General features: G+C 44.9%; 1 protein-coding gene across 6 annotated transcripts in view; it reads left to right on the forward strand.

Moving 5' to 3' along the window:
* Positions 1-22,421, forward strand: part of LOC144685499 (alpha-N-acetylgalactosaminide alpha-2,6-sialyltransferase 6-like) — a 52,970-nt gene that overhangs the window by 23,377 nt on the left and 7,172 nt on the right. For 4 of the 6 annotated variants that reach the window (XM_078550083.1, XM_078550082.1, XM_078550079.1 and 1 more), the window contains 5 exons: positions 13,130-13,253; positions 14,712-14,722; positions 18,004-18,192; positions 21,139-21,548; positions 22,302-22,409. In XM_078550083.1, the coding sequence (XP_078406209.1) occupies positions 14,714-14,722; positions 18,004-18,192; positions 21,139-21,548; positions 22,302-22,409 (716 nt within the window). In that variant the 5' untranslated portion in view covers positions 13,130-13,253; positions 14,712-14,713. Of the gene's footprint in view, positions 1-13,129; positions 13,254-14,687; positions 14,723-14,770; positions 14,786-18,003; positions 18,193-21,138; positions 21,549-22,301; positions 22,410-22,421 lie in introns of those variants that run through there. The other 2 variants (XM_078550080.1, XM_078550084.1) reach the window with 2 other exon arrangements.

Raw genomic sequence — 22,421 nt, forward strand, 5'->3', positions numbered from 1 at the left:
GCCCTCTCCACTGTGCCCCGGGACACTGGCCGACGTCATAATCCCCACCGATGTGGTAGTCACTGCGCTGGTGCCTGGCTCGCTGAAATGATGTGACGCAAGTTGCAAGTGATGCCTCTCAGGTGTGGAGGGGGGGCTCTGGACTTGTTCCTGACGGCCATGCGGTGATGATGCTAAAATTAACAAGGACAGTGCATCAGTTAGCGTTCAGTCAGTAACACCTTTCATCCCTTTCCCCCCTCCCAGGCTCATAATGCCCTCAACCTTCAAGAACCTAAGGAGACGAACATTGGTGGGGTGGTAAATAGTCAAATGGAGGCCCAAACATTATACGCGCATACAGACAGGCTAGTCAGATGGCCTAAGGAATGCCACATGGAATGTTATGTGGATAAGTATGCGGTTAAGCACTTGGGCAAGACAAACAAGGTACGGGAATACTTGAGTAATGGTTGGACCGTGGGAAGTCACGACGATTACAGGGACCTTGCTGGGCAGACCCGTTGAGGTAGCAGAACAGGAACATAAGGCATTTAACAAGGTCAAAGCCAGACTTGCCTTTATTAGCCGAGGAATAGAATGTAGGAAAAGGGAGGTTATGTTGCAAGTGCAGAAAACGCTGTCGAGGCTGCAGCTACACTTCTGCGTTCAGTTGTGACCTGCGCTTCATGGGAGGGATGGCATTGGAGTGGAGAGAGTGCAGAGGCTCCTGACCTGGATGCATGCTGGCCTGGAGAGTTGGAGTGATGAGGAAACATTGCATACACTTGTGACATTTGCCATGGAGCACAGGAGATTGACAGGTCACATTATTGACCTTCATACCGTTATGAAGGGCATAGACCGGGTGGGCAGAAGGCAACATTTCCCCTTGGCGCAGGGATGACTAACGTGGTGGCATTTATTTAAGTTGAGTGCCATGAGGTTGACAGGTGAGGTGCTGAGGACCTTTTGGACAGAGTAATGTGGGACGCACTGGCTGACAGGGTGGTGGAGGTACAAACTCTCCTAAGATGCAATAAGTATTTGGATGTGCAGCAGCGATGCCATGGCATGTTAGGCCATGGGGATAGTGGTCAGAAATGCGATAAGGTAACTTTGGAAGGTGCTAGAGACGTGCATCCTCAAGGGGCTGAGGGACCTTTGTGTATGACCCACAGGTCTGACTGTATCAATCTGTGAATGAGCAGTGTTGCTGCATTAATGATTGCAGCAATCATCAGTGCTTCGGATGGTGGGGAGACAGAGTGGATGGGACTGTTGCCCTCAAATACCTGGCCGCTGCACCCCAGCCTCGCCGACACCTGCCAACCTGGCCGCCTGCTTCCTCCCCAGCTCCATGGCCTGCTCCTCATATGTGGTGAGGTGCTGCAGCACGACGTGCCCATCACCAGTCCGTAGACGCTCCCGGCTATTGTTCTCTGTTTTTGCCTGCAGAACAGAGAAGACCATTTATTGGGGCTGATCGCTCATGTACTCTGCACGTGCATGCCGCACCCCAACCACAGTGGCCCATCTGAGGCCTCCAGCGGCTCCTGTCCACACTACTGGCGATCAGTCCCCAGAAGATAGTACGGCTGGTCCCTACCCCCTCCCCCAACAGCCACCTTGGACATATTCGGTGTCCATCACTTTGAATAACACACGGGTCTTAGCGCCCATGGCAAGGAGGCACAACTAGGTGTGGCGCCAAGGCCAGCAGATGGCTCTTGGCCATGACACCTTGAGGCTCCCCTTCCACCATCTCATCACCATCAATAAGACATGTGTTGGAGTTGAGTATGTGTCTAGCTGCCTCCCCTGCAGGTTGCCTCCAGACTACTCAAATGCGACAAACACCAACATATACTGCGGGGAGAACCCATCTTCTCCTCAACCACTAAGGCTGATGTAAGCATGGTCATTATCTGTTTGCCCACCCAGCGTGCGCCAAATGTCCAATGCAGTAACCACACTAAGATGTGGGGGGGCGCCTCAAAGGCTAGGGCTACCTGCTGGGTTAAATGGCCAAGGCCGACATGGTACTCACCCTTCCAGAGCGCAACAAATCATTGAAGCGCTTGTGGCACTGTGTTCCGGTGCGCCGCACATTGTCATGGGAGCTTACAGCCTCCACCACCTCACGCCACGCCTGCCTGGTCATGTGGGGGGCCTTCATCCTCCCAACATCTGGAAACAACACCTCCCGATGGTTTGACACCTCTTCCAGGAGGACAGCAAGGCAGGCATCGGAGAACCGAGGGTCACATTGGACCCCCGCTGGCCTACCCTGCAGCCTGCCCCCCTCCTCCTCCTCTGCCCTCATCTCCTCTGGAGCCCGGTCGCTGGCCATAGTGAACAACCTAAAGGAGGCTGCCTGGCCTTTCTTTATACAGACTGCCGGTTCCCCATTGGAACTGGTGGTCTGAACACGCCCGCTGCAGATTTGAATTTCCCGCTGAACATGGGAGTCTGAAAGGCGCTGGGCGGGCCTTAATTGGCCCACCCGCACAAAATGGTGACGTGGCCCGTTTCGCCAGCAGCGATCGGCTCTGCGTCCGCCACTGATTGGGTCGGGCCTGCCCGCCAAACAGAATATTCAGCCCAGTGATTTGTGCTAGGATATGGTCTCTTATTCACAGGCTGCACTTTGGGTCCTGACCTTCCTGCCTACTGAAGACATCTGAGACTCCTGGCAGTAATTTTGAAATAAATTCTCCACCTTGGAAAGACCACCTTGAAATGTCTACTTTGTATCAATCAAATCATTTATTCAGTACCTTAACCAGACAATTGTGTTATTGGCTTGATCAAAAACCTGTGATTAAACTTTGTCATGACAGCTTGAACCAAACAAGGTAGTTTGAATGTGTTTTCAGCTCTGTAGCATAATATGTTTTCTTTAAATGTCTTGAGTAATGTAGCCTTGGATGTCTGAGCAAAGAGAGAGACACTGGTCTTTCCCAAGAAGGGATAAGCAAGTAACTGTGGAGCACAGCCTTGATGAGGACTCGTGCCTTCGACCAGACATGGGTACACGATTAACAGTTTGTCAAAAATGACAGGGGGTTAGTCAGGAATCTAAGCAAAGAAAGATTAAAGGCCTGCATCATGGATTGAAGTAACCTTTGGACATATGCTAACCACCTGCCCACTATTGGTAGCCTTCTATTGGTCCCTTCTATTAAGAGATACAGGGAAACAACATGTACAAGTTAATAGCAAAATACTGCGGATGCTGGAAATCTGAAACTAAAACAAAAATAGCTGGAAAAACTCAGCAGGTCTGACAACATCTGCGGAGAGGAATACAGTTAACATTTCGAGTCCGAATGACTCTTCATCAGAACATGTACAATCATAAGGTACAATTTTCCATTATAAAAATGAATCCAAATTTCAAGCTGCCAGGTAGAGAAATAGCATAACTAAGGAACATCAGACTGTAATAACTGTGCTGATGCCAGAATGTGATTGAGTCCTCAACCTGATGAGTCTAATCTTTGTTTCTTAGTATTAAATTGTTGTTAAGTACGCTATACCTGACTCTCTTGTTGCAAACAAAGTACTCAACTATACCAATCAGTTTGCGTCAGACATTCCTATATCTTCTGCCAGGGGGGACGAAAGCCTCACGGGGTTATCTAACTGCAGCAGCCTGTATTTACCGATTCCCTTGAGCTCCTTGTTGTTGAACTTCAGGTCAGCTGTCTTTGTGGCAGCTGTAGGGGAATGTTGCATCATTATGTGTGATCTAAACAACGCGTGATTGGGCTTTTGGTCTATAGGAGATATTACAGCTGAGCCCAGTCCTGCCCTCACCTGACACCCACTTTTTACTAGGGGTCACTGGATGGTGATCAGGAGTGGAAACCCAATTTCCTTACCTCTCTTTAGACCAAACGTCTGTGGGTGCCAGGACATTTGGAGTTTTCAAAACTGAGATCGAGTGATTTTGTTCGGTAAGGATATATGAGGACTTGGAGCAGAGTGAATGGAGTTGAGGTGTAGATCAGCCGTGGTCTACTTAAATAGCTGAGAAGGCTTCAGGGGCTGAATGGCCTACTGTGGTTCCTATCTTCTGAGAAGCACTGAGGTGGTTCTCTGTCACTGATCAGGAATTGAACGCAAGACCTTCCTCACCTATATGGCATTTATCTACTGAACCATGGGAGGTACACACAATCAAAAGAAAAGACTGAGGGAGCACTCAGCTCCTCTCTGGAATAAAGGAAATATAATTTACATTCTGTCCCTCCACTCAGAGTTGCAGGGTACTTTAAATTAAGAAACATGCCATTGCTTTGCATGCTCCGCTCTGTGAAATCATTTTGCTTCAACTGTTACATGAAAGAGAAGTTGGAAAACTTCTTCAAAAGCTGAGAAGAGCTTTTGGGGTTCCTGTGAAACAACAGAACAAAGGGATTAAGTGAAATGGATGAGCTACTGAATATTCTTTACAAATTTGTTTTAGAATTTTTTGCATCTCTGCATGCTTATCCCAACAGTACAACGTTGATGGGATCTTTGGCCTGCACCCCTACTCACTCTGGCTCTGTGCACCTCCTCTCCACTACAATGCTATGGGGAGGGAAGGGGAGGAAATCATTAAAGGATGAAGCCCCTTGCCCATCCCACCCGTTCCTGCAGCGCTCATGCACACCTGGCTCAACGTGGCATTGGTAGAGGCTTCAAAGCAGGGCTCCTGCCTTCTAATCAATGGCCCAGGGAAATTGAAGCCAAAATAGAGACCCAGTAGCCAAAGGAAATGGAGTTGAGCAGATGGCAGTATTGTAGAGAGAATTTTAAGTTTGTTTTCTTTTTTGCTCTGGATAGCAACATTCAGAAATTGTAGTTTTGCCTTTGTTTTTTGTAGTGCTTTGCATTTGAAACCTGCCCAGGATATTTGGTGACTGAATCCAAACCATCAGAATACATATTAACAAACGAACATTGTAAAACGTAAACTTGAGAAGCTACTTTTCAGAAAGTCCCTTTCATCTGTGGAGATGGTGGCCACCACAGGAAAGCAAGCATTGTAACTATGAAAAGTGAGACTTTTTTTTTTACAATAAGGAAACCTTTTGGTGTTCTCTCAACTCCACCCCCACCCCCAGCCCCGAACTCCTTTTTCTTTTGGGGGGTCTGAATCTGCATTTTCTCTTCAGTTTCTCTGGGGAATGTATCACGGGTGGTAGCCTCATCCAATGCCATTTTGAGTCCACTGCTATTAGCTGCACAGAGTAATTTTGAAATACTTTCAACTCTGGGACACTGTTAAACTTTCTGCTGGGGAAAAATGTTTCCAAATAGTTATGAAGTCTTTCCCCACCCCCCCTCACCCCATCCAAAACCACCATAACCAAGCCCTGAGATAAGTGATGTGTTATTTTATTTTTTTTTTTGTAAAAATATACTTTATTCATAAAATATCTTCAATCACATTCCAAACCATTTCAAAAACAACATTACAAGGGTACAATCCAGGTTAAACTTTTACAAAATGTATCACCAGGTGCATCAGTACAAACAATATTACAATCATTTACAGCCTTTCATTTTGATCTGTACAGCCCGAGGGGCTCTAAACAGTTCCCAGTCTCTCGGTGCGCTGTGGTAGAAAGGTCTTAGACAGCGACCCTTCCCCATTGCGCCTTTGCGGCAGCTGCCCCAAGCTTTAGTGCGTCCCTCAGCACGTAGTCCTGGACTTTGGATTGTGCCAGTCCGCAACAATCGGTCGGGGACAACTCTTTGTGCTGGAAGACCAACAAGTTTCGGGCAGACCAAAGCGCGTCTTTCACCGAGTTGATGATCCTCCAGCTGCAGTCGATGTTTGTCTCGGTGTGTGTCCCTGGGAACAGCCCGTAGAGCACAGAGTACTGTGTCACAGAACTGCTCGGGATGAACCTCGACAGCAACCACTGCATCTCTCTCCAGACTTTCTTTGCAAAGGCACAATCCACAAGGAGGTGAACAACGGTCTCTTCCCCACCACAGCCACCTCGAGGGCAACGTGCAGAGGGGGTGAGCCTCCTGGCGTGTAGGAAGGATCTGACGGGGAGGGCCTTTCTCACCACCAGCCAAGCTACGTCTTGGTGCTTGTTGGAAAGTTCTGGCGATGAGGCATTCTGCCAAATGACTTTGACAGTCTGCTCGGGGAACCATCCCACAGGGTCCACCCTCTCCTTTTCCCTCAGGGCCTCTAGGACGTTACGTGCTGACCACTGCCTGATGGACTTGTGGTCAAAGGTGTTTTTCTGCATAAATTTTTCCACCAGGGACAGGTGGTACGGCACGGTCCAACTACTTGGAGCGTTCCGCGGCAGCGTGGCCAGACCCATCCTTCGCAACACCGGGGACAGGTAGAACCTCAGCACGTAGTGACACTTGGTGTTTGCGTACTGAGGGTCTACGCACCGCTTGATGCAGCCACACACAAAGGTGGCCATCAGTATGAGGGCGATGTTGGGCACGTTTTTTCCCCCTATATCTAGAGGCTTGTACATCGCGTCCCTGCGGACACGATCCATTTTCGACCTCCAGATAAAGCGGAAGATGGCTCGAGTGATCGCCATCGCGCAGGAGTCTGGAATGGGCCAGACCTGCGCCACGTACAGCAACAGCGAGAGTACCTCACACCTGATGACCAGGTTCTTTCCCGCAATGGAGAGGGAGCGTCGCTCCCACATGCCCAGTTTCCTTTTCACCATAGCCACTCGCTCCTTCCAGTTTCTAACGCATGCCCCGGTCCCTCCGAACCATATCCCCAGCACCTTCAGGCCGTCAGCCCTGACAGTGAAGGGGACAAAGGATCGGTCAGCCCAGTTCCCAAAGAACATGGCCTCGCTCTTCCCACGATTTACCTTGGCTCCCGAGGCCAGTTCGAACTGGTCGCAGATGTGCATCAGTCTGCGCACCGACAGCGGATCCGAGCAGAAGACGGCGACGTCGTCCATGTACAGGGAGGCTTTTACCTGAGTGCCTCCACTGCCTGGGATCGTCACTCCTCTTATGCCCGGATCCTTCCTGATGGACTCGGCAAAGGGTTCTATGCAACACACGAAAAGGACAGGCGAGAGAGGACAGCCCTGCCTGACTCCAGATTTAATCGGTGTGTTATACAGGGGTTAAATTGGGGCATTGATTATTGCGTTGAATGAGTCCATGGGGATTCTTGAGCCTTTGGCTAGCCTAATTATCCTGCCCTCTAGATTGTGCTGTCTGAAAGAGAGTTTGATTTGTTTTTTTTTAAGTGCAAACCTGATTTCTCAGTGTCACTGTCGCACGGGGTTTGAGGGGTGCCTCGCTGAATTGGAGCTTGCCCCCTCTCTTGCCTTGAGGGTACAACACCCCGACATACAGCAATTGTCAATGCAGCAACTCAGGTTGTGCCGACCAAGCTTTGTTCTGGGTTTGTAGCTAGCTCTGATTAAAGTTGAATGTGTTGCTCAATCACAGAATTGCTGCGATGGCAGCAAGATATGTGGATGCTAATGGGTTCTGTGGAGCAGGCATGTGGAGCTGTAAATCTGATGGATTGCTGTGGTGCAGTCATAAACTATGGGAGTGTTTTGACTCTCTCCACAGAACCTGTTATTTTATGGTACATAAATATATATATATATATTTTTATATATATATATATATATATATATATGGTTTTTAGTGTTATGGGGGTAGAGTTGTCGGAAGTGATAATCCATTTACATTACCCTATGAAAGTTTTGATAAGAGTAGATGGGGGTAATCTGTTTTCCACTGTTTGATGGGTCAACAACTGGAGGACACAGATTTAAGATAATTGGCAAAAAAGCTAGAGGGGAGATGAGCAGAAGCAGAGAGTTATGATCCGGAATTGGGGATATATGTGAAAAGGAAAAATTTAAGAGGGCTGTTTGGAAAAAGCAGGGGGTGTGGAGCTAATTAGGTAGTCCTTTCAAGGGTTGTACACAGGTATGACACAGAAATAGCTGCCTCCTGTGCTGTATGCTTCTACGATTTATAGGTCAATGAATTTTGTAAATGTATTTACTATCTTGAAGTTCAAGATGAAGTATAGGGTAAAGGTTCTATAGCTATGGTGAAATGCCTCCGTTAGTGCTGTGTGATTTTAGCTGCCGTATACAGGGTGGTTCTGCTACTCTGTGCTCCCAGAGGGGAGTGGGGATCCCAGTGGGGGCACGTACCTGCAAGCACCTACCCTACCCCCACTAGTATTTTTTTTGGCATTTGTTGCCCAATAGCTTGCTAGGCCATTTCAAGAGGGCAGGTAAGAGTCAACCACATTGCTGTGGACCTAGTAAAGATGGCAGATTTCCTTCACCTAAAAGCCGTTAATGAACCAGATGAATTTTTCCGACAATCAGAGAGAGTTGTCATGGCCACCATTATATTCTAGATTTATTAATTGACTTCAAGTTCCACCAGCTGCCATTGTGGGATTTGAACCCATGTCCCAGAGTATTATACTGGGCTAAAATCAAAACACTGCGGATGCTGGAAATCTGAAACAAAAACAGAAATTGCTGGAAAAGCTCAGCAGGCCTAACAGCGTCTGTGGAGAGAAACACAGAGTTAACGTTTCAAGTCCGTATGACTCTTCTTCAGAGCTCTGAAGAAGAGCTATACGGACTCAAAATGTTAACTTTTTTTTCTCTCCACAGATGCTGTTAGACCTGCTGAGTTTTTCCAGCATTTTCTGTTTCTGCATTACTCTGAATTACTAGTCCAGTGACATTACCACTACACCAGTGTCTCCCCTGGCAGTGCCAAATCACCGTTAGGTACAAGGTAATATAACTTCCTCTGCAGGCTTATAGTACCAGCTTGTATACCCATTTTATTCCTGATTACTGGTGAACAGAAGGGAAAGGTGGGGGGCAACCAAGTATGGCACCAAAGTGGCTTTTCACGCAGCTTTCCCTTTTAGGATCTTCCCTCCATATTTGAGGGAGTCTGCAGCCAAACATGAACTTTGCGGACATGACCTTTTACGGTGTTTTTGCAAATCTGGTAAAAGCGATTCCACGTTCTGACCCGGCTTTGGATCTCATTTGTAAAGCGGCTCTTCGTTCTCAATCCCAACAGTAAATAATCCAGTCAAACATTAACCTTTTTCCAGGAGGTGGCCATTTAAATATTGAGCGGCCACTTTATGTTGCTGTGAAGTAATTTCTGCTTTGCAGAAGTAAAGATTTACTTTAACATTTTGCAAGTATGGATGTTCCTGGCAATGTTCTCAGCTGCAGTGCAAACACACTTGCGCAGCAGCAGTGTGATTTGCAGCCTGGTGCATTATTTAGGTGTTGCCAGCTGTGAGTCACTCACTTCCTGCAGCTCGCAGCTTGAATCTGATAGCGCAGTATAACTTCAGACCTGGACCTACATGGTTTGTTTTTAAACCCCTACCAGTATGCCCTAAAAATATTCCACTACATTTTATTCTTCCAGCAAATGTGTGTAAGAAATATTTCTCTTTTAAAGAGTGATGTCACGCTATTGAAAATGTTTTCGAATTTATACAAAAGTCTGTCAAGGGGAGACAGGGAGTGTAGTCATGTCACTGGACTAGTAATCTAGAGGCCCAGGCTAATGCTCCAAGGCAGCTGGTGGAATTTAAATTTAATTAATAAATCTGGAATATAAAGCTAGCCTCAGTAATGGTGACCATAGCAACTATCAAAGATTGTTGTAAAAACCCATCTGGTTCATCAGTGCCCTTTTGGGAAGGAAATCTGCCATCCTTACCTGATCTGGCCTCCATGTAACTACAGACCTGCAGCAATGTGGCTGACTCTTAACTGAAATGGTCTAGCAAGCCACTCAATTCAAGGGCAGTTGGGGGTGGGCAACAAATGGCCTTGCCAATGACACCAACATCCCATGAAAGAATAAAGAAAAAAAGTGTAGATTTGTATCAAGACGTTTACAGTATAAAGATATACAGTAATACCTTTGTATTAAAAGAGGAATATGATTCTCTACTCACTCCCACACAAGCACAATTTCCTTCACATTACAATAAATATTTCCTGAGATTTTTCCCAAGAAACATTATGTGCTGTTTGTGAAAAATGTTAGTTTATGTGTTAGGACGCTGAAATGTCACTGCTGTTATGTGAAGTAGCAGAAAAGCTGCATTGTGAATACACTAGGACGGTACAGAGGAGAAAGGGTTACACTTGTACAGAACACTTTGAGAAGCTGGTATTTTTCATGCTGGAGTTGAGTAGGTTGAAGGGTGACCTGATGGATGTCTTGAAGATTACGAACGGTTATGGTTGGATAAATAATGAACTGTTGTTGCCATTGGTCAGCAAGATGTTAAACAGGATAGCATACATTTTAAGATAATCACAAAAAGAATGATAGGGCAGTTGGAAGATATTTCTTTCAATTGGGGGTGGTTGGAATATGAAATTGTCTGCTACAAACTGTAGTTGAAACAACACCCATCAGCACTTTGAGAAATCAGTTAGCAAGTTGCTTGAGAAAATAAGAATTTTTATAGTGTATGGGAATCAGTCAGAAGTATGGGATTAGACTGGGTGGCTTGTGGAGAAAAACTATGATATGGACTTGATGTTTTCTTTCTGTAACGTTCTAAGATGCCAGAGTGCAGACATCCAAAAAGGTGGCATGTGAGGGTGAGTGAGAGAGAGAGTTTTGACAGCAGACAGACTATGGGGAAGGGAAAGAGAGACTGTGACATTGTAGTTACAATATGTCATGAGAAAAGAATTCTAGCTATGGGGACAGACGTAGGAAGTGCAGGACGCAGGCTTGCCAACTCTCCCACAGACCCGATCCTGCCTTGGAATTGCAACCTCGCAAGTGCCTGGCAGTTCCTGATGGTTGATTTTTTTTCTTTTGCTGGTGGGAGAAAGAGGAACAAGAAGAAGATGGAGTGGGGGAAAGATAGAGGGGAAAAGAAACAATGCATTGATACCACTTGGCTTGGGTACAGTTTGCTTTTATCCATGTTAATGGTTTTTTTGATGCAAGGGACACCTCTGATGCATGCCTGGCGATGGATCATCTCACAGCTAGGATTTGACTGCTGTGTGGGCAGGGTTTCAGTTTGTAAGCAGATTACTCCCACAGCCATCAATTATTCTCCACACTGCTGTACAATATAGCCTACTTTGAGTGAGACTGAAACTAAGACAGTGATTGTACATTTTACATCTTAAAAATATACATAAAAAATTCGCTAGATCACTGCATGAATTTGCTGGACTACTATAATGTGATGCTTTTGTATCTCCTAACCCTTTGAGTGTTAATGTATTCCTTTCCAGGTTTGTTATATTCCATGGGAAGAATTCTCCCCCTGTCAGGTGGGAAGTGTAGGAGCGGGCGCGCCTCCGATTGGCGCCCCCGATTGGGGGCGTGCTGCTATTTTACGTGGGCGGGCCAATTAAGGTCCACCCAGCGTGATGTTCGCCAGGGAGCACTATGCTTGGGTGGGGGGGTGGGTGGGGGGGTGGAGGGGGGGGGGATTCCCTCAGCCGAGAGTGCGCTCTTTTGCGCATACATGCGAAAGAGCGCACTCATCTCCCCGAGGCTAAGTGCTGCCTCAGGGAGATTGGCGCCAAATTTAAAAATGGTGAAGGGGCAAAAATAAAACTTCCCTGACATGCCCCCTCATGTGAGTTGGGACATGTCCATCACTTTTAATCAAACATTTATTAAATTTTTAAAAACCCTCATGAAACCTCATCCTGCCCGTGGATGAGGTTTCATGTTTTTTCTGAAGCCCGTCAGGGCTCCCGGCCTGCCCGCCAACCTTAAGGTTGTACTGGCTGGTCCATTACTGACCTTAATTACTTTTTAAACGGCCTCAATTGGCCGTTGACAGGTTGGCGGGCGTACAGCTGATTCGGCTGTGCCCCTGCCGACCTGAAAATTGAAGTGACGCGGGTTGATGTCGGGAGTTCCGCCTGACATCATCCCGCGTCGGTGAGTGGGCCCCGCCTCCCCCTGCTCACTGACCTAAATATCCTGGCCCATGTTTACTGGGCTGATTATGGCGATTCTAAAATTTAAATCTGGGAATTTTGATGGTAAAATTTATTGGTATTGATTGATTCATTTTGAACCCTTTTAATGCTACTCGCGCAGTTCAATACAGTCCCTTTTTTCTATCTGCAATATTCCCTTCAAAAAATCCTTAAAAAATTGATGAAACAATAATGTTTGTATTGTTTTACCAGTTTGAGACTGCTAGCTGATCGATATGTCCTTTTGTTTCTGTTCTTTAATTATCCAGCCTACCTTGATGGTCCATGAAGAGCCTGTCAGCTCTCTTTAGTTGCACCTTTCAAATGGGAGATCCACTCTGTTCTTAATTGTTTTCCAAGCAATTTTTTAAAAATGTATTTTTCCCTGGTGGATCTTCCCAGACGTAAGATGCTGGAGATTCAAGTCTAGGCCACTGAATCTGTGGGTGGTTTCAGAGGGCGTCCAAACTTACCCTCTTATTTTTGGTGCCGTCATCGATGTTGCTGTCTCTCTGAGGTTAGACATGGCTCAGTGGGTAGCTGAGTCAGAAGGTTTGGATTCAAGTCCCAATCCAGAGCTTAAGCAAAGTATCTAGGCTGATGCTTTGAGGGAGTGATGCATTGTCAGAGACATTGTTACTCGGGTGCGACATTAAACTGAAGTTCTGTCTGTCTCGTCAGGTGGATGCAAAAGTTGTCACAGCACTAATTCCAATGAGTGTCGGGGAGTTCTCCCCAGTGTCCGGTATTTATCCCCCAAGCACCTTCAAAACAAACAGATCACCTGGTCTCCTGAGCCACACCAGTCGATGCTTAACACAAAGTTAAGCATCAAGAGCATCACTTAACAAGAGTAGAGCACCATGCCACAAACCACCGTCTCATGAGACGGAAGGCTGCCACCACCAAATGAAAGCAAAAAAAAAAAGAGAAAAACAAGATTAAAATCAAAACATAAGAAAAGGAAACAAAATTGGGGCATAGGTCACAGTCTGAAATAGTTGAATTCACTGTTGAGTTCGGAAGGCTGCAGATTGCCTAATCAAAAGATGAGGTGTTGTTCCTTGAGCTTGTGTTGTGCTTCATTGGAACCTGCTGAGTATTTCCAACATTTTCTGTTTTTTCTTTCTGATTTCCAACGTCTGCAGGATATTGCTTTTGATGTTTTGGCATTTCTCCCTCTTCGAGGATCATTGAATTCGTTACAGTCAGCTTGCAGCTTGGATTTTGAGCTATAAAGCATTCTGGACAATTCTGACTTTCAAGCAAAAGGTAATTAAATACCATGACCCAAGATTCTTTGCATTTCTCCTTTTGATGGCAGTTTTGAGATTGGATGATGTGAGCACAAAGTGCAACCTGCCTGCAATGACCCCAGCTTTTGCAGAATACTTTTACAGAATATGGAGCTCAGTATCCTAACTTGGTCCAGGCTGGGGGAGTGGCTCATCTTCCTGTGAAGCTCAGAATTAATGGGTGCTGAGGTGTTGTATTGTGCTATGAGAAACCTGCATTTGTTTGCACTTTCGTGCGATTCTTCGGTTCCTCCCACCAGCTGAAAACTGAGACACCCGTCCTGGTTACAGTTGCCTTAGGCTTCCCATTCAGAACACAGTCAAGACACCACGCACACAAAAAAAATAACCTAATGACATTTTATCAGGAATCTAACTGGTGTTACTTTTCTTTACAGCTCTTACATTTCGTTTTTATTTTGCTATTGCCTTTCGTTTTTAAGTGACAGAACACCATTCTGTGAGCATCCTGTGTTCGTCTTTCCCGATTCAAATGAAGCCTGCTACCTTGAAGCGACACTGAGGTCTGAGCACCCAGGCAGCTTTCTGTACACGTTTTGGGGCAGCACTTTTATGTTGGAAGCTACCCAGTTGGAGCAATCTGCATTGAAAAATGTGACTGACTCTTAACTGCCCTCTGAAATGGCCTAGCAAGCCACTTAGTTGTGTTCAAGAAGGTGGCTCATCATCAGCTTCTCAGCAGCCTGCTTGATTGGCACCCCGTTCACCATGGCGCACAGTGGCAGCAGTGTGTGCCATCTACAAGATGCACTGCAGTAAATCGTCAAGCCTCCTTCGACAACACCTTCCAAATCTGCGACCTGGAAGGACAAGGGCAGCAGATGGATGGGAACACCACCACTTGCAAGTTCCCCTCCAAACCCGACTTAGAAATATATCACTTCACAGCCCTTGGGTCAAAATCCTGGACCCCCCCTAACAGCACGAACTGCAAGAAGGCATGGGTGTACCTATTGCCAGAAGCAGGCTCATCACTGACACCTCAAGGGCAATTAGGGATGAGCAATAAATGTTGGCCATCAGGAACACCCACATCCTGTGAATTCATTGTGTTTACCTGTAAGCTGGCTGCTTTGTTTGCCTAGGAATAGAGTGACCACACTTGAAAAGCAATTGTTACCTGTGAAGCTTTTCAGAAAATCCCAAGAACCTGCAAAACGTTTTCTAAATGCAAATTCAGATGAATGTGTTTAATGCAGTTGTGCCTTTAGTTTATTGAGAAGCTCTGTTAGTGAGAAGCTAACCTTGTTAATCAGATAGAGTTGGTGTTAGTATAGTACGGAAGGAGAAGCATTAGAACGAGGGTTGATCCTTAATAGCTGTCTCTCGGTTTGCTTGATTCAATCAGTTGTGCCCAATTTAAAAAAAATTTCCTTTGTGTGAATTTCAGACTTTTGTTTTCTCTTCATTACAGGCATGTTTAAGGTGAGGACGCGATATTTATTGAACTAGTGCCACTGCCCAGCTTTAATAGACGTGAAAACTGCGGTGAACTGTTTATTGCTTCTAAAACACGACTGCTGGAGATACACACAACAGATCATCAGATGAGAAGTTTTATGTTTTGCTGGACCTTAACCGGTTTGGCAGATGCTGGTCTCTGCATGTCTAATATTAGCTCTTTTATTCCAGATTTTGTGCATTATCTACATTTTTTGTTACTGTTATAGTTGTTGCAATGAAATGTGATTAAAAGAGGTTTAAAAAGTGGTTACAAACCATTCTTAAAAGGAATAATGAATGCTACGACTATACTAATCCCCTATGTTTCTGAATATAATCCTCTTAATTCGTTCATGCCTTGTTACCTCTATTATTATCGACTATTCCTAAACTCCCTTGGCTGACATCCCACCTTGCAGCCTCTATAAACATAAGCTGAAAGAAAATTCTGCTGCCCATATTCTAACTTGCCCCAAGCGTCATTTACCATCAACCATATGCTCAAAGGCCTACATTGCCTTCCAGCCCAGCAATACTTTGATTTTAGAATTCTCATTGTTGTTTTCAAATCCCCCCATGGCCTCACTCCTTCCTATCTCCGTAACCTGAAGTGCTACAATTCTTTGATATCTCTGTGCCCCTCAAGTTCTGGCCTTTTGCACGTTGCTGATTTTCATCACTCCAACGTAGGCTCCGCTGTCTAGGCCCTAAGCTCTGGAGTTCCCTCCCTAAACCTCTCTGCTTCCCCATCTCTCTTTCCTCCTTTAAGAACCTACTTAAAACTAACCTCTCTGAGCAAGCTATCGGTCACCTATTCTAATGTCTCCTTATGTGACTTGGTGTCAGATTTGCCGCCTTTCCTGTGAAATGCCTTGGGATGTTTAAAGATTAAAGATGCTATATAAATGCAAGGGGGCAGACAGTGGCATAGTTGCAATGCTACTGGACTAGTAATTTAGAGGCCCGATTGATTGAAAGCTAGTTTCAGCAATAGTGACAGTGAAACCATCATCAATTGTCTTAAAAACCCATCTGGTTCACTGTTGCCCTTTAGGGAAGGAAATCTGCTGCCCTTACCCAGCCTGGCCTACATGTGACTCCAGATCCCACAGCAATGTGGTTGTCTCTTAACTGCCCTCTGAAATGGCCTAGCAAGCCACCCAGTTCCAGGGCAATTAGGCATGGGCAACAAATGCTGGCCTGGTTAGGGGCACCCACATCCCGTGAAAGAATAATTTAAAAAGTTGTAGTTTTAGTTGTATTTTTCAGTTTTGTAGATTCGTAGGCTGCCAATTATGTAGATTTTGAACTAGAAGTTAAATCCTGGAAGAGCTTGTAGTATAAGGGTCTGGCAAATACAGGATTAATGTGGGACTGTGTACCGCACTGCTCACAGAGTGATGTAAGAAGGCACATGACTCAGACCCAGGGATCAGTGTGGTGTTGAGCAGAGACATGTAAAGACCTAAGCATGGAGATAATTCCTAGCCTGTACCCTTTACTGTAAATAAGAACATAAGAATTAGGAGTGGGAGTAGGCCACATGGCCCTTTGAAACTGCTCCATCATTCAATAAGATTGTGGCTGATCTGATTGTAATCTCCTGCCTACCCCCGATAACCTTTCACTCCCTTGCTTATCAAGAATCTATCTACCCCTGACTTAACAAAATTCAAGGACTCTGCTTCTCCTGCCTTTTGAGGAAGGAAGCTCCAAAGATTCACTACTTTCTGAGAGAAAAAAAAATTCTCCTCATCTCTGCTCTTATTTTTAAACAGTTACCTAGTTCTAGATTCTCCCACAAGAGGAAACATCCTCTCCACATCCATCCAGTCAAAGCCCCTCAGGATCTTAAAGGTTTCAATCAAGTCACCTCTCATTCTTCTAAACTCCAGTGGACATAAGCCTAGCCTGTACAACCTTTCCTCTTAAGACAACCCACCCATTCCTGGTATTAGTCTAGTAAACCTTCTCTGAACTGCTTCTAATGTATCTATATCCTTCCTTAAATAAGGAGACCAATACTGTACACAGTACTCCAGATGTGGCCTCACCAGTGTCCTGTACAACTGAAGCATAACCTCCCTACTTTTATATTCAATTCCCCTTGCAATAAATGATAACATTCTATTAGCTTTCCTAATTACTTGCTGTACCTGCACACTAACCTTTTGTGATTCATGCACTAGGACACCTAGATCCCTCTGCATCTCAGAGCTCTGCAATCTCTCGCCATTTAGATAATATACTTCTTTTTCATTCTACCTGCCAAAATGAACAATTTCACATTTGCCCATATTATACTGATTTGCCAGGTCTTTGCCTACTCACTTGACCTATCTATGTCCCTTTGAAGCCTCCTTATACCTTCATCACAACTTACTTTCCTGCCTTTTTTGTGTCATCAGCAAATTTAGCAATCATACCTTCAGTCCCTTCATCTAAGTCATTTATATAAATCATAAAAAGCTGAGGTCCCAGCACTGATCCCCGTGGCACACCACTTGTTACATCCTGCCAACCAGAAAATGACCCATTTATGCCTACTCTCTGTTTCCTGTTAGCTAGCCAATCTTCTATCCATGTCAATATGTTACCCCCTACACCTTGAACTTTTATTTTCTGTAATAACCTTTGATGTGACGCCTTATAAAATGCCTTCTGGAAAGCCTAAGTACAGTACATCCACTGGTTTCCCTTTATGCACAATACATGTGCCTCCTTCAAAGAACTCCAATAAATTGGTTAAACATGACTTCCCTTTCACAAAACCATGTTGACTCTGCCTGGTTGCCTTGAGTTTTTCTAAGTGCCCTGCCATAACACCTTTAATAATAGCTTCTAACATTTTCCCTATGACAGATGTTAAGCTAACTGGCCTGTAGCTTCCTGCTTTTACATGTGAAAATAGTTCAATTAGTTAATAAAGACTTACAGTTAACCTACAGAAGACACCAAGACTTCTTTAAGGTATCCCGTTCTGTAACCAACATCCTCCCAACAGAGCAATATATGTTATTTGGATCTGGCATGTGGAGGGTATATTGAGGATTACAAACCTTAAACTTTCATGTATGTGTGGGAGATGGGGGAAAAGAAATTAGAGAACAACATCCCCTTCCCTGTACCCCCCCTTCCCCCTAAAACATTTCGCACCCAATAATCATTTGAACTGTATGGATAAGTGGTCATGATTACACCTGTAAAACCAGAATCCTAGATATGTCTTGCCGAAGTCGCTCTTTTGTTCAATTTCTTTGCAGGTTGAAAGTTATGTGGTTGCTACAGCGATCTTCATATTGACAACTCTCTTGATAATCTACAGTTCCAGCAGTGGCAATAACTCATTTCGTTACAAAGATGAATTTATCGACACTGTTGTGAGTCGGGCACCATTAAATTTAAAGAAATGGGTCACAAAAGATAGTTACTTTCCAGTTATTGGAAACAAGGTAAGAAAATCCTTGCAACCTGTTTATTTTGTGAAATAACTTAATACCAATAAAAATTAATCCAATAGATAATTTAGAGGAACAGCTTTACTTGGAGAGTGTTTAGAATGTGGAACTTGCACCACAAGGAGTAGTCGAGGGGGATAGCATTGATGTATTTAAGGGGAAGCTAGATAAACACATGAGACAGCAAGGAATAGAAGGATATGTTGATGGGGTTAGATGAAGAAGGGTGGGAGTTGGCTCGTTGCAGCATAAACACCAACGTGGAGCAATTGGGCTAAATGGCCTGTTTCTATGCTGTTAATACCTTGTGATAGTCACTGAGCCCCCAGATGGAAAAAAATCGGCCCACCTGCCCATTGGGAATTGGGTCCAGTTAGAACCAGTTGTCACCAGTTGTTTGTGCTTGTTCTTGCCATCATACCTGTAGTGGCTTTTTGAAAGAGCGATCTGATTAGTCCCATTCCCCTGTCCTGACCCCATAGTTCTGCAATTTCTTTTTTCTTTTTCAAGTATATATCCAGTTCCCTTTTGAAGGTTTGTGCTAAATTTGCTTCCGCCACCCTTTCAGGCTGTGCATTCCAGATCATCATAACTCACTGCATTACAAAAAGATTCTCTGCATCTCCCCTGTAGTTCTTTTGACAATTATCTTAAATCTGTATCCTTTGATTTTTGACCCACCCACCAATGGAAACAGTTTCTCCTTATGTACTCTATCAAAAGATCTCATAGTTTTGAGCACCTCTATTGAATCTCGCACTGACCTTCTCTTTTGTAAGGAGAACAATCTGAGCTTCTTTAATCTCTCCAGATACACATGATAAGATGGAAGCTTCTGAATTGGTACGGTCGGGTTTTTAACAAATTGTTTCCTCCCAACTTGTTTTCATGCTTCAGAACTAGTGCTTGTTCCCTATGTGTGAGAATGAAAACCATCCTGTTTGTTGGGCAGTGGCTTTTTTCATTTTTCTGCAAGTCTTTCCTTGTGTTATGTAAAGAGGACCTGAATATTAATTCAATAATAAACCAAGCACTGAAAAAAACCTGACTGTTTGACATTTGTATTAATTGAATGAACTAGAGTTGATTTAGTGTGACCAAACCCTATTACTCTGCAAAAGCCATCAATATAAGGATAAATTGGTGTTGTAAGAAGGTTTGATGTGTTAGAACATTCAGTTATTCATCTCTCAGCTGGTCAACTGTTTCACCAATAATTAATAATTGTGATATGAATTCTTCAGTTTGTTGAAAAGTGTCCCCTCATTTTCTCCCCCCCTCCGTTCTTGCTCCCCTGAAAGAGCATGTGTGTTAGGCATAGTTCCAGGGGAACCAGGAGCCTCCAATGCCCAATGCGCCGAGACAATGAGTATCACTGGGTCTTGTCCTGTCGTCACCTGATAGGCACATGTGCTTTCTAGCAGTATAACAATTAGTAGTGAAAAATGTGGTTGATTATTACTTCCCTGCTCTAACATCCGTTTGTAATAGAATAGAAATGGGAGTTGGGAAAAGAACAAAGGTGATGAGGAGAATTTTACTTTTACACAGTGAGTCGTATGTTCTTGAATGCGTTTCCTGAAAGGGTGGTGGGAGCAGACATGATAGTACCTTCCAAAAGGAAATTGAAGGGGAAAACATTTGCAGGGTTATGGCTAAAGAGCAAGCAGAGTGAGACCATAAGACCATAAGACATAGGAGCAGAAATTAGGCCATTCGGCCCATCGAGTCTGCTCCGCCATTCAATCATGGCTGATAAGTTTCTCAATCCCATTCTCCCGCCTTCTCCCCGTAACCTTTGACCCCCTTACCAATCAAGAGCCTATCTATCTCGGTCTTAAATACACTCAATGACCTGGCCTCCACAGCCTTCTGTGGCAATGAATTCCATAGATTCACCACTCTCTGGCTAAAGAAGTTTCTCCTCATCTCTGTTCTAAAAGGTCTTCCCTTTACTCTGAGGCTGTGCCCTGGGGTCCTAGTCTCTCCTACTAATGGAAACATCTGCCCCACATCCACTCCATCCAGGCCTTTCAGTATTCTGTAAGTTTCACAAGGCACAAGATACACCAGGATAGAGAAAAGGCGTGTAAGAAAGGCAAGGTTACAGTGATCATGGGGGATTTCAATATGCAGGTAGATTGGGAAAATCAGGTTGGTAGTGGATCCCAAGAAAAGGAATTTGTGGAATGTCTACGAGATGGCTTTTTGGAGCAGCTTGTGGTGGAGCCCACTAGGGAACAGGCAATTCTAGATTTAGTGATGTGTAATGAGGCAGATTTGATAAGGGAACTTAAGGTGAAGGAACCCTTAGGAGGAAGTGACCATAATATGATAGAATTTACCCTGCAATTTGAGAGGAAAAAGCTGGAATCAGATGAGACCAGTTGAACAGCTCTTTCAAAGAGCTGGGACAGATACAAGAGACTGAATGACCTACTTCAGATCTCTGATTCTAAAAGATCAGCAAACTAAACTGGGATTGTGGATGGGCCCTCCCAGTTTTATCAGACTATCACAGCAAGCATTGATCTATGAAAGCAGCTAACAAATACAAAAGGTCAAATAACATGCAAAAAACAGACAAGCATATGACAGGGAGATAAAGAGCAGCTTGGTCCCTTAAGCCTGTGCTACACTCAAAATGGGTGGAACACATCCTACACCACCCCCCAATCCCACTCTTATCCTTAGCCTCAGCAGCTATCTGATCTCCAACAGAGGCAAAAAAAAAATCAGAGAAACCCCCAGGACCAATAAGGGAAATAATGAAATCTAGTGAATTCCTGTCCGACCCCCTCACACGATGGAAACTAGACCAGGAGACCACATTGACCACGCAATGCATTAAACTGTTAATCCACTTGTTTTCTTTGGAATGGCGTCAACAATGCCAGTTGTCACTTTAACTTTAGTGATGCAACGTTACTCCCGTTTCAGACAATGAAGCTTCACTGTGGGCAGTGTGCACTCATCACGAGCTCCAGCCACTTACTAGGCAGTGAGATGGGGTCAAAAATTGACAAGACCGAGTGTGTCATCCGCATGAACGACGCGCCGACGACGGGATACGAGAAGGACATCGGGGGTAAGACGACATTGCGCGTCGTTGCCCATTCCAGCGTTTACCGAGTGATAAAGAAACCCCAGGAGTTCCTTAACAAAAGCCAGGAAGTAGTCTGTATCTTCTGGGGGCCCCCATCGAAAATGCAGAAGAGCAACCGAGGGAACATGTACAGACTAATTCATCAAGCGGACTTGAGATTCTCAAACCTGTCTGCCTTTATTGTTGCTCCTAAGAAGATGCAGCAGTTTGATGAGTTATTTCGGAGGGAAACTGGGAGAGACAGGTACAGTAGCGATGTAAGCACTTGATGCTTATTTGTTTAAAGGGGATATTTGCCTTATATGTTATTGCTCCAACCATTCCCCCACCTCCGCCTCCCAACAATGTTCTCTCATTCCTGAATGCTCTGATCTCTCGTGGGGGTCTGTTGTCTCGCTGACCATTTTTATATATGAGCAATGGCCACCCACAGCTTGTCCCACTCAATGTCTGCACGTTAGCCTTTCCCTACAAGAGTAAGTAGATTGTGATCAGGATTACTTGATTACTTTTCCTCGCACCCACCCCCTCACCCCACCCCAGTGATTTCAACTTCATCCATCCTGTAGTGCCAGCACTGGTTCCGTCAATAGCACTCTCACCTCTGAGCCCTGTTCCAGAGATTTGAGCTCAAAACCAAGGCTGACCTCCAGTGCAGCACTGGGGGAATGCTGCACTTTCAGAGGAGTCATCCTTTGGATGAGAAGTTAAACCGAGGCTCCATCTGTCCTCTCAGGGGGGTGTACAATATCCCATGGCACTGTTTCGCTGGCACTGGTATCCTGGCCAATATTTATCCCTCAATCAACAACACAAAAACAGGTTATGCAGTCGACATCACATTGCTGTTTGTAGGATTTAGTTAATTTAATCTTTGTACGGATCATAAACACTGGCATAGACTCTGGGCTGAAAAACTTGCGTCTATGCTGTAAATTCTATCTTTTAGATGTTATTATTAACAGGATTTTCTTTTCCTTCTTCCTTGGCTTTGAAGAAAGAAGTCCCATTCCTGGCTGAGTACGGGCTGGTTCACCATGGTGATAGCCATTGAACTCTGTGACAACTTGCAGGTGTATGGAATGGTCCCTTCTAATCACTGCAGGTACGTACTTTT

This window comes from Cetorhinus maximus, chromosome 10, assembly GCF_964194155.1.
Source record: "Cetorhinus maximus chromosome 10, sCetMax3.hap1.1, whole genome shotgun sequence".
In the NCBI taxonomy this organism is placed as follows: domain Eukaryota; kingdom Metazoa; phylum Chordata; class Chondrichthyes; order Lamniformes; family Cetorhinidae; genus Cetorhinus; species Cetorhinus maximus.